Source organism: Ranitomeya variabilis, chromosome 2 (genome assembly GCF_051348905.1).
Source record: "Ranitomeya variabilis isolate aRanVar5 chromosome 2, aRanVar5.hap1, whole genome shotgun sequence".
NCBI lineage: Eukaryota > Metazoa > Chordata > Amphibia > Anura > Dendrobatidae > Ranitomeya > Ranitomeya variabilis.
The window spans coordinates 663729104-663741203 of NC_135233.1; the positions used below are offsets into that span (position 1 = coordinate 663729104).

Here is a 12100-nt window from a genome sequence, read left to right on the forward strand (position 1 = left end):
TTTCTCCTTCACAAACCCGACAGGATATGAGACATGGTTTACATACAGTAAACCATCTCATATCCCTTTTTTTTTTGCATATTCCACACTACTAATGTTAGTAGTGTGTATGTGCAAAATTTGTGTGCTGTAGCTGCTAAAATAAAGGGTTAAATGGCGGAAAAAATTGGCGTGGGCTCCCGCACAGTTTTCTCCGCTAGAGTGGTAAAGCCAGTGACTGAGGGCAGATATTAATAGCCAGGAGAGGGTCCATGGTTATTGGCCCCCCCTGGCTACAAACATCTGCCCCCAGCCACCCCAGAAAAGGCACATCTGGAAGATGCACCTATTCTGGCACTTGGCCACTCTCTTCCCACTCCCTTGTAGCGGTGGGATATGGGGTAATGAAGGGTTAATGTCACCGTGCTATTGTAAGGTGACATTAAGCCAGATTAATAATGGAGAGGCGTCAATTATGACACCTATCCATTATTAATCCAATTGTATGACAGGGTTAAAAAACACACACACAATTATTAAAAATTATTTTAATGAAATAAACACACACGTTGTTTTAATATTTTATTGCTCTCTCAATCCACCTGAAGACCCTCGCTTGGCAAAATAATAAACCAACAATATACATACCTTCTGATGAACTGTCACGTCCCACGAAGTAAATCCATCTGAAGGGGTTAAATCAATTTACAGGCAGGAGCTGTGCTAAAGCACTCGCTCGTGCCTGTAAACCCCGGGTGCTGAAAGGAAAGCTGGGTGATCTGTACTTACATTGAGTCGCAGAGAGGCGCCCTCTGCAGGATGAACTCACATGAACTCGAGCGTGGGAACTTTTCCAAGGCTGCAGTTCATGAGAACATCCAGCAGAGGGCGCCTCACCGCAACTCAATGTAAGTACAGATCACCCAGCTTTCCTTTCAGCACCCGGGTTTTACAGGTACGAGCGAGTGCTTTAGCACAGCTCCTGCCTGTAAACTGATTTAACCCCTTCAGATGGATTTACTTCGTGGGACGTGACAGTTCATCAGAAGGTATGTATATTGTTGGTTTATTATTTTGCCAAGCGAGGGTCTTCAGGTGGATTGAGAGAGCAATAAAATATTAAAACAACCTGTGTGTTTATTTCATTAAAATAATTTTTAATAATGTGTGTGTGTGTGTGTTTTAACCCTTTCATACAATTGGATTAATAATGGATAGGTGTCATAATTGACGCCTCTCCATTATTAATCTGGCTTAATGTCACCTTACAATAGCAAGGTGACATTAACCCTTCATTACCCCATATCCCACCGCTACACGGGAGTGGGAAGAGAGTGGCCAAGTGCCAGAATAGGCACATCTTCCAGATGGACCCTCTCCTGGCTATTAATATCTGCCGTCAGTCACTGGCTTTACCACTCTGGCGGAGAAAATTGTGCGGGAGCCCACGCCAATTTTTTCCGCCATTTAACCCTTTATTTTAGCAGCTACAGCACCCAAATTTGGCACATACACACTACTAACATTAGTAGTGTGGAATATGCAAAAAAAAGGGGATATGAGATGGTTTACTGTATGTAAACCATGTCTCATATCATGTCGGGTTTGGGAAGGAGAAATGAAAAGCCGGCAATTGAATTACCGGCTTTTCACTAACACCGCTGCGTATTTCTCGCAAGTCACACTGCTGGTCCGTGTGGAAGCCGTATTTTTCTCGCCCCCATAGACTTTCATTGGCGAATTTTTTGCGCAATACGGTGACAAACGCAGCATGCTGCGATTTTCTACGGCCGTACAAGACCGTATATTACGGATGCGTAATATACGGCTGATAGCCCCATAGAGATTAATTGGGCCGTGTGTAATGCGTTTTTTACGGACGTATTTTCGGCGCTCATACGTCCGTAAAACTCGCTAGTGTGACGCCGGCCTTAGTCTGTAGTGGTTTTAGGATATGCTCCGATATAGCAAATGGATGGAATAAAGACATTATCTTATTGAGGCATACACTTTATTTTTCTAGATACCGTTTCATTAAAAATGGACAAAGGTGAAGCGGAGAATTTCTTAATCTCGAAAAATACTGTAAAGGGAAATGGACACCCTGCACCTGAAGCCGGTAACTTTTAGATTTCTTTTATGGTCAATAGCCACAAGTCAAAGCTGCACATCTCCTTTCCGTTGAATAAGTGTCATTTGGAGGATCTGTACACAAGTCACACAAACACAGTGTACATATTATACAAAAACAATGCCCAAGGTATACAAGCTCAACGTGCATTCAGTATTCAAGCAGAGCGCACACAGGATAAAAGCACGGCGCACGTCATACAAGCAGAGCGCATACAGGATAAAAAGGAGATTTTTGTGTACTCACCGTAAAATCTTTTTCTCCGAGTCATCATTGGGGGACACAGGACGAATGGGTGTTATGCTGCTGCCACCAGGAGGACACTAAGTTAAACACACACAAAAGATTAACTCCTCCCCTGCAGTATACACCCACAGGCTGGACAATCCAGAGCCAGTTCGGTAACAAAGCAGTAGGAGTAAGCCAGTTAACAAACAGAAAACATGTCATAGTCAAAACACAGACTGAAAAGAACAATTGAGCCAACTAGGCTAACAGGGAGGGTGCTGTGTCCCCCAATGATGACTCGGAGAAAAAGATTTTACGGTGAGTACACAAAAATCTCCTTTTCTCCTACGTATCATTGGGGGACACAGGACGAATGGGACGTCCCAAAGCAGTCCCTGGGTGGGTCACCAGAAGTTATAAATGCTGAGCGAGCCTACAAACTACAGATGAGACACAGCCGCTTGTAGGATTCGCCTACCGACGGAAGCGTCTGCCGAAGCCTGAAAGTGCACCTGGTAGTGCTTCGTGAACGTATGTAGACTGGACCATGTAGCAGCCTTGCAGACCTGTGCTGCCGATGCCTGGTGCCGGATGGCCCAGGACGCGCCGACTGACCGGGTAGAATGAGCCTTGATCCCCGGAGGTGCGGCGTGACCCTTGACACGGTAGGACTCTTGGATGGCGGAACGAATCCACTTGGCAATGGAGGCCTTGGAAGCGGGTAGTCCCTTCCGTGGCCCCTTCGGAAGAACGAACAAGGCGTCTGACCTACGGAGAGACGCAGTCCTGGAGACGTAACGTCTGAGACCCCTCACTAAGTCCAGAGTGTGGAGCGCCCTTTCCGTGCGGTGGGAAGGAGCAGGGCACAGTGAGGGAAGGACAATCTCCTCATTAAGATGGAAGGAGGAAACGACCTTCGGAAGAAAAGTCGGACATGTCCGCAGAACCACCTTGTCCTGGTGGAACACGAGGAAAGGAGGTCGGCACGACAGAGCTGCCAGCTCAGAGACACGTCTAATAGACGTGACAGCCACGAGGAAGGCAATCTTCCAAGACAAGAACAGCAAAGACACTTCATGCAAGGGCTCAAAGGGGGGCTCTTGAAGAGCACAGAGAACTAGGTTCAGGTCCCATGGTTCCAAGGGCATCTTGTAAGGCGGAGCCATATGAGAAACACCCTGGATGAAGGTCCTGACCTGCAATCTGTTTGCAATCTTTCTCTGAAAAAGAACCGAGAGAGCAGAAATTTGGCCCTTAAGAGAGCTGAGAGCAAGACCCAAGTCTACGCCTGATTGGAGGAATTCCAAAATGTGAGGGATAGAAAAACGGAGGGGGAAACGTCCCCGCTTCCTGCACCAGGCGAAGTATGCCTTCCAGGCGCGGTGGTAGATGCGCATAGAAGAAGGCTTGCGTGCGCGGAGCATGGTAGATATCACCGTCTGGGGCAACCCCTTCTGCCTCAGTACCCAGGACTCAACGGCCACACCGTTAAACACAGGGCCTCTGAGTTCGGGTGGTAAATGGGCCCTTGAGACAGGAGGTCTGCGCGACTCGGCAGCCTCCAAGGTACGTCTGAGACCAGTTGAACCATCTCGGCATACCATGTCCTGCGCGGCCAGTCCGGAGCGATGAGAAGTACTGGGATCCGTTCTGCCTTGATCTTCCTGATCACCTTTGTCAGAAGAGGAATTGGGGGAAAGATGTATGGGAGTCTGAAACCCTGCCATGAGAGGACGAGAGCGTCGGCTCCGAAGGCTGAGGGGTCGTGAGACCTGGCCATGAAGACGGGAACCTGGCAATTGAGGCGAGATGCCATTAGGTCCACGTCCGGGGTCCCCCATCGAGAGCATATCTGGTGAAAGATTGCGGGATGGAGAGACCACTCTCCGGGATCGAGGCTGTGGCGACTGAGAAAGTCCGCTTCCCAGTTTTCCACGCCTGGGATAAAAACTGCTGAGAGTATGGAATGATGTGTCTCGGCCCAGCGGAGAATTAGCGTCACCTCGACCATGGCCGCCTTGCTGCGAGTGCCCCCTTGGCGGTTGATGTAGGCTACCGCAGTGGCGTTGTCGGACTGGACTCTGACCGCACGGCCGGAGAGGAACGGCTGAAAATGACGGAGAGCCAGTCTGATTGCCCGAATCTCTAGGATATTGATGGGCAGCTGGGACTCCTGCGGAGACCAGCGACCCTGAGTCGAGTGGCGCTGGAACACTGCACCCCAGCCGAAGAGACTGGCGTCCGTTGTGACAACCAGCCAGTGCACCGGAAGGAAAGACTTCCCCCGAGTCAGGGAGGACCTCTTGGTCCACCACCTGAGGGACTGTCTGATTGGGCGAGAGAGAAGGAGACGGCGGTCGAGCGAGGCGGGATTCCTGTCCCATACTGCCAGAATGGCGTGTTGTAAGGGACGGAGGTGAAAAACCGCAAAGGGCACTGCCTCCATTGCCGCCACCATCCTGCCGAGTACCCTCATGGAGAAGCGTAGGGAGTGAGAGCGAGGTTGAGTAAGCTTCCGGACTTCTCTCTGAAGAGTGGATACCTTTTCCGGAGGCAAAAGTACTAGACCCTGAGAGGAGTCTAAGATCATTCCCAGGTAGGATATGGTTTGGGCCGGGACTGGGGAAGATTTTTTGAAATTGATTTTCCAGCCCAGGCGCAAAAAGGTATTTATAGTGACGTCTACCGCTTCTGAACAGGACCGGAAAGAGGGGCCTTTTATGAGGATGTCGTCCAAGTAGGGCAACACCACTATGCCTCGAGCATGTAGAATGGCCACGGCAGCTGCCATGACCTTGGTGAACACCCGAGGAGCAGTGGCCAGCCCGAAAGGTAGGGCGACAAACTGAAAATGGTGCCCCTGGACCGCGAAGCGGAGGAAGCGCTGATGAGACGGTAGGATGGGAATGTGCAAGTAAGCGTCTTGAACATCTAGAGATGCAAGGAACTCGCCCTCTTCCAGAGAGGCAATTACCGAGCGGAGGGACTCCATACGGAATTGACGTACACGGACGTACTTGTTGAGGAGCTTGAGGTCCAATATTGGACGTACTGAGCCGTCCTTCTTTGGTACAATGAAAAGATTGGAATAGAAACCTTGGTACCTCTCGTTCTGAGGTACCGGGATGATGACCCCGTCTTCCCATAGCGATCTTATGGCCTGAAAATACTGACGGACCCTTGCTCTGGGAGGAGGGGACTGGAAAAAACGAGATGGGGGAAGAGAGACAAACTCTATCTTGTAACCGAAGGATACCAGTTCGCGGACCCATCGGTCGGGAACTACCGAGAGCCACGCGTCCCGAAAGAAGAGTAGGCGGCCGCCAACTCTGTCGGTGTCCTTTGGCGTCTGCCAAGAGTCATTGAGGTGGAGACCTGTTAGGTCTGGGCCCCCTGGACCCCTGTTGTCTGGGTCTGCCTCTCCAAGAGGGAGAAGGTTTGTAAGATGGCTGGGAGGTTCTGTCCTTGCGCTGACCTCTCCCGGCGCCGGGTGGCGCGGAGGGAGGATTGGACCAATTGGAGCCGAAATGGAAATATCGGCCTCGGCCCTGTTGGTTGCGAAAGGGGCGAAAGGTCCGTTGCTGGGGAAGGAATTTGCTCTTTCCCCCTGTGGAGTCTGCGATTATTTTATCTAGTTTGTCCCCAAAAAGGCGTTCGCCCTGGTATGGAAGGGACGTGAGAGATTTTTTGGATCCTGAGTCCGCTTTCCAGTCCCTGAGCCAAAGGGATCTGCGGATCGTGACAGCATTGGCCGCTGCCTGTGAGGCACAGTTGGCCGCGTCTAAGGATGCGGAAACTACAAAGTCCCCCGCTCTGGCAATCTGAGTGGCCAGGTGTGAAACCTCGGGGGGTAAGTCGGCGTGTAGTGCTGTAGAGGCTAAAGACTCGGCCCAATGGGTCATGGTTTTTGCAACCCATGTGGCGGCAAAAGAAGGGAAGAGAGAAGCCGAGGAAGCTTCAAAAGCCGAGCGAGCCATCTGGTCAATTTGTCTATCAGTGGGATGCTTGATGGACGCGCCCTCGGAGGAGGATAGAACCGCCTTGGTGGCTAGCCGCGACACTGGCGGGTCCACGGAGGGTGACTGAGACCACTCCTTAGCAAGGTCCTGAGCAAACGGATACTTCAATTGCATAGCCTTCTGACCTGAGAAGCGTTTATCCGGACGGACTCTGTGGAGATCGACAATGTCCTTGAATTGAGGATGCGTAGGAAAAAATCTATGAGCCTTTGTGGTTCGCCCGAATGACATGGGATGAACCGCCTTGGACGGGGTTTCCTCCTCTAACTGTAGCGTCTGACTTACCGAGTCTATGAGAGAATCTAGGGTCTCTTGGTCGTGACGATACTCTGGGGAACAGGACACGCTGGATGCGTCGTCCAGAAAGGATTCCCTGCTATGAGCTGGGGATGAGTGACGAGAGACTTCGCTCTCTGAGCCGGAGGGCTGATCACGGACCGGAGATATTACCCTGGACTTCTTTCTAGATGAGAGAGGGCTTCTGGAAACGGTACGACCTCTAGGCCGAGAGGGGTTTTTAGGCCGCGTTACATCATCCGTGGAAGCGCCCTGGGTAAGGGACGGGTCACGGAGGGACTGTACCGTCCTTTCCAAGGATGCCACAGATCGAGCAAGGGAGGACGCCCATGCGGGGGTACTAGGCTCACTACATTCCGGGTCAGAGGCCGGAGTATCCTGTGCCGCAGACATTTCGCAGGCGGAGCACAGCGGGGTAGTGTGACCTCGGGGCAGAGATACCTTGCAGGAGGTGCACACAGCAAAAATAACAGAGTGGGTCTTTCCAGTCCGTTTTTGCTTAGACTGTGACATCTTTGCCATAAAGTGAGCGTACTGGCAGGGGAAGAGACAATCCTACTGAGTGCGTCTCACCAAGTTCTGCGGTGCTTGGCAGGGAGATCCTGAAGTCCTGTGCGCTGTGGTGCTGCAGAGCCGCCAGCGCACTTCCTGGTCCAAGATGGCCGCCGAGATGTGAGAAGGGCGCTTCTCGGGAACGAGAAGCGCCCAGAGAGAGAGAGGGAGGGGGGCGTGTCGTGGGCGGGCGGTGGATTCCCTGCTATGCGCGTCGGAACGCTGCCATTGCCACCGCCATCCTGCTGTATGAGGGAGGGAGTCTGATTGTCCGTGTTGGAGTCCGGCCCAGGGCCGGTAAACTGTGCCACCGCCCTAACAGAGCGCCGGATTGCCCGCCATGCCTCCATTATAAAGCTGCCCCGCGGCTGCAGCGCCGCATTAGAAAGAGGATAAGGGATCCCTGAACGGGCGGTCCCCTGTCAGCTGGTCGGCCCCCGCACTTACCTTGTGCGATGGGGCCGATGCTCCATCCACCTTCACCTTAGTAGGGAGAGGGTGGAGAGCTTCTGCCGCCGTGCAACATCCGCTATGTTCAGTGGTGATGCAGTGGGCGGCTGCACGGACGCCATGGCATTCTGTCCGGCTGTGCCCTGGCTCCAGGAAACTTAGGTGGATGATTAGTCCCCGTGGTCGCCTGACAGGGAGGGAGGGAGATCGGAACGCTAAGGAACAGTCGCCACACTGGAAAGTGAGCCAGGGCTGGCATCCATCGTCGCGGGAAAGGATACAGGAGGAACGCTCCATGTACTTGCCCGTTGTTGGTGCGGGAGAGATCAGAGCTGAAAATTTGCCTGTCGCTCCCTTCCGTTAAAAACAAAAATTGGTGGGGTCCTGAGGACCCAAGTGCCTCCTGAGACACTAAGTAAGAACTGGCTCTGGATTGTCCAGCCTGTGGGTGTATACTGCAGGGGAAGAGTTAATCTTTTGTGTGTGTTTAACTTAGTGTCCTCCTGGTGGCAGCAGCATAACACCCATTCGTCCTGTGTCCCCCAATGATACGTAGGAGAAAGTACGGCGCACATCATACAAGCAGAGTGCATACAGGATAAAAGCACGGCGCACGTCATACAAGCAGAGCGCATACAGGATAAAAGCATGGCGCACATCATACAAGCAGTGTGCATACAGGATAAAAGCACGGCACACGTCATACAAGCAGAGCACATATGGGATAAAAGCACGGCGCACGTCATACAAGCAAAGCACATATGGGATAAAAGCTCTGCGCACCTCATACAAGCAGAGCACATATGGGATAAAAGCACGGCGCACCTCATACAAGCAGTGCGCATACAGGATAAAAGCACGGCGCATGTCATACAAGCAGCGCATACGGGATAAAAGCCCGGCGCACGTCATACAAGCAGCGCATACGGGATAAAAGCACGGCGCACGTCATACAAGCAGAGCACATATGGGATAAAAGCACGGCGCACCTCATACAAGCAGTGCGCATACAGGATAAAAGCACGGCGCACGTCATACAAGCAGCGCATACGGGATAAAAGCACGGCGCACGTCCTACAAGCAGAGCGCATACGGGGTAAAAGCACGGCGCATGTCATACAAGCAGAGCACATATGGGATAAAAGCACGGCGCACGTCATACAAGCAGAGCGCATACGGGATAAAAGCACGGCGCACATCATACAAGCAGAGCGCATACGGGATAAAAGCACGGCGCACGTCATACAAGCAGAGCGCATACAGGATAAAAGCACGGCGCACGTCATACAAGCAGCGCATACGGGATAAAAGCACGGCGCACGTCATACAAGCAGCGCACATATGGGATAAAAGCACGGCGCACCTCATACAAGCAGAGCGTATACGGGATAAAAGCACGGCGCACATCATAAGAGCACAGTGGAAACAGAATACAAGCATAGCACATTTGTCATACAAGCACAGTGCATGCAGTATATAAGCACAGCGCACAACCATGCACACGTTATACAAGCAATGCACATCATGCACACGTCATGCAAGCACAGTGCATACAGAATGCAAACACAGTGCTCATGTCACAGAAGCACTATGCCAAAGAGATAGAGATAGATAAAAAGAACATGTTACACGATGTATTCAAGCATGGTACACACATCATACAAGCATTATGCACACTTCACACAAGCACAGTGCACACATTACATAAGTATAGCACATACATCGCACAAGCACTAGGCACGAGTCATAACAGCACAGCATTTGTCCCATAAGCACTATGCACAATGCATAAAAGCACAGCACATGTCATACATGCACATCACACAAGCACATTGCACCTGTCATAATGGCACAGTACACAGTATGCAATGCACACCTCATCATGGCTTAGTGCACGTGTCACACAACCACAGTGCATGTCAGACACCTGGAACAAATACAGCACACACAGTTACAGAAACCACAAACACACCCGATGTTACTGCACAAACCACATTTAACCATGTCAGTAAAGCGTTACATTGTAATGAATAATGACCACATTCACAGCTATCTCCAACAAGCTGAATCCCACAGAAGCTCATCTTGATTATTAAGTTCCACCTCATTCCAACTGTCTATAAGCTTTTCCTTCTAAGAATGTCTTTGCGCAGCTCCCCTCCGGGCCCCAGTGCAGCGGCACTGGCAGTATAGGAAAATAAATGCCCCTCTCCTCCCAGATCAAAGTCTGCTGTTAGAAGCAGGTGCCACATGTATAACATCCCACCACTGAGTTCGCGTTTCTAGGCTTTCCCGAGCCCATACGTTTGCGGGGACAACAGAGGTGTGGAGGCGGGCGAGGGGGTTCTCACATTGGGGTGTACCCCCACCCGACCACCGCCACCTTCGCCCTCAACTGTTGTCTTCTGAGGCGGCTCGGCAGGGAGAAAGAGAGAACAATAGCGAGGGAAGATGGAGAAAAGGTAAAAAAAAAAAAAAGGGCAAAAGGGGATAAAAAAGGGGCCCCCCACATCCCATTCCTGCCAGGCAGGGAACAGCCTGGGAAGAAAAGCCGCTCGGGCATCTGTTAAGGCATGCGTGCAAGCAGCATAGAGACTGTCGGAGGGAGAAGCCTACATGGCCAGGCCGATTCCTCTAGGCAACCTCATCATTGCTTGATTTGCTCCGGAGCTGTGGTGGACCCAGACAGCCAGTCTCCCCTCCCAATCTCTGCGCCTGTACACTTGTGGGTCAAGGACTCCCAGCAGCAAAGGCCGCTCTAAGTCAGACGATGGCACCACATAGGCCCTCACCCCTCTCCCAAGCGATGCTATGTCATCTTAGATGTGGTGAGTGATGAGGCAGGGCGGCTGTGATGTTCCCTGCAGGACAGTCACCTCGTCAAAGTGGCTCATGATGTTGGGCTAATGTACCAGATTTATCAAAGTACATAGAATATTAGTTGGCTTGCTATGTGCCTGAAACTTACATCAAAAGTTTGATCTTTTTTAGTGAACAGAATTGCACATTAAACCATGTTTCCTTGTTGCAGCGGGCACATTAGTGCAACATTATTCAAAACTATATCTTCAGTTTCTCCCAGCTCCATCAAAATAGATGGAGCTGGGGCGGAACGGGGCATGACACCACAGTTCGTATAATTCATGACGAGCCATGGCATTCCTTAAGCCAGAAATCTAACTCTGATACCAGAATTCTTACTCCATTCTGACCGAACACTTCAGATTCCTGAAAAGACGTTCACCTCTTTATGGATCAGGAGCGTCTGACTCCACCACATCCCCTCATCAAGACCAGCAATTGCCAGTATTGATGAATTGGGGCCAATGTGTCTAAAACAAGTAATAAACATAGTGCAAGTAATGAATACAGTTTTTGGGGCACGAATTGCAACAGAATTCTAGCCCATTTACATTGATTAATTCAAGAATTCCTCCATTGTGTGTATTCTGAAAACCATAACATAGCTGTGGTTAGATTGAAGAGCTACAGACAACTTGTCCATACCTAAAGTAGGTCCCATGGATCGTAATAGAAGTCTTAAGAATACATGGGATCTTGATATATTAAAATGTTACCCAGCACATTAGTTTTTAAAGTAGCACTCCATGTTTTAGTTGTTTTTTTTTTTTATTTTGTCACTAGTCCTCCAATACATGTAACTGAACAAGTATTTTCTTATGTAAATATCACCTTTCTCGTGTTTTTTTTAATTGAAAATGCAAAGATACTTTCTCTTCCGTTAGGTCATGTCTCATGGTAACCCCCTGGAAAGGAAGTTCATATTTAATTGAACTGCAGAAATTGTACCACACATACGCACTTTTACTACAGGAGGGAGAGAAACTACTCTCACAGTTACTGATGATGATTACAAAGCTCCAGTCAAAATGATGACTGTACAGGCCTCTCTGACTTTATACTTCCATATTAGTGGATTTAGAAAATTATTGTGGGAAGGATAATTATAGTGTTACCACAGTAGGCAGAGGTGGTACTGGTTCTATCTGGTAATGTGATGCATTATTGATGTATCATAAGGTATATAGCAGAGCATAAAGGAAAAATGCAGGATGAGATCTAGGAATCAAGATGAAAACTGAAGATAAAAAAAAAAAAAAACCCAGGAGATGAAATGCAGACAAGTGCCATATATCAAAAACATAAGATAGAAACAAAGTGAACATATATCTTGCTGTAAGTAAAAATCAGCAGTTCATATGAATAACATAAGGGTACTTACTAACCACTGTTTTTCATCAGAAAAGTGTAAGTCATTCCATCCCAGTGACAGTGTACCCAATTAGGATGATTCTAACCTCTAGTATTAAAACCTTACTATGTCGAAAAGAGACCGCAATGTAAATAAAGGCCGAGCAGGCCTGGGGCCTGACTGTGGACACCCAGCCATGAGAAGCTATATAAACGTAATGCCCAGCTCAAA

General features: G+C 49.8%; 1 protein-coding gene across 1 annotated transcript in view; it reads left to right on the top strand.

The window, feature by feature from the left end:
• The window catches only part of LRP11 (LDL receptor related protein 11), a 67612-nt gene that overhangs the window by 54687 nt on the left and 825 nt on the right, over positions 1 to 12100 (top strand). The window contains exon 7 of the mRNA XM_077289231.1: positions 2003 to 2098. Coding sequence (XP_077145346.1) covers positions 2003 to 2098 — 96 coding nt within the window. The remainder of the gene's footprint in view (positions 1 to 2002; positions 2099 to 12100) is intronic.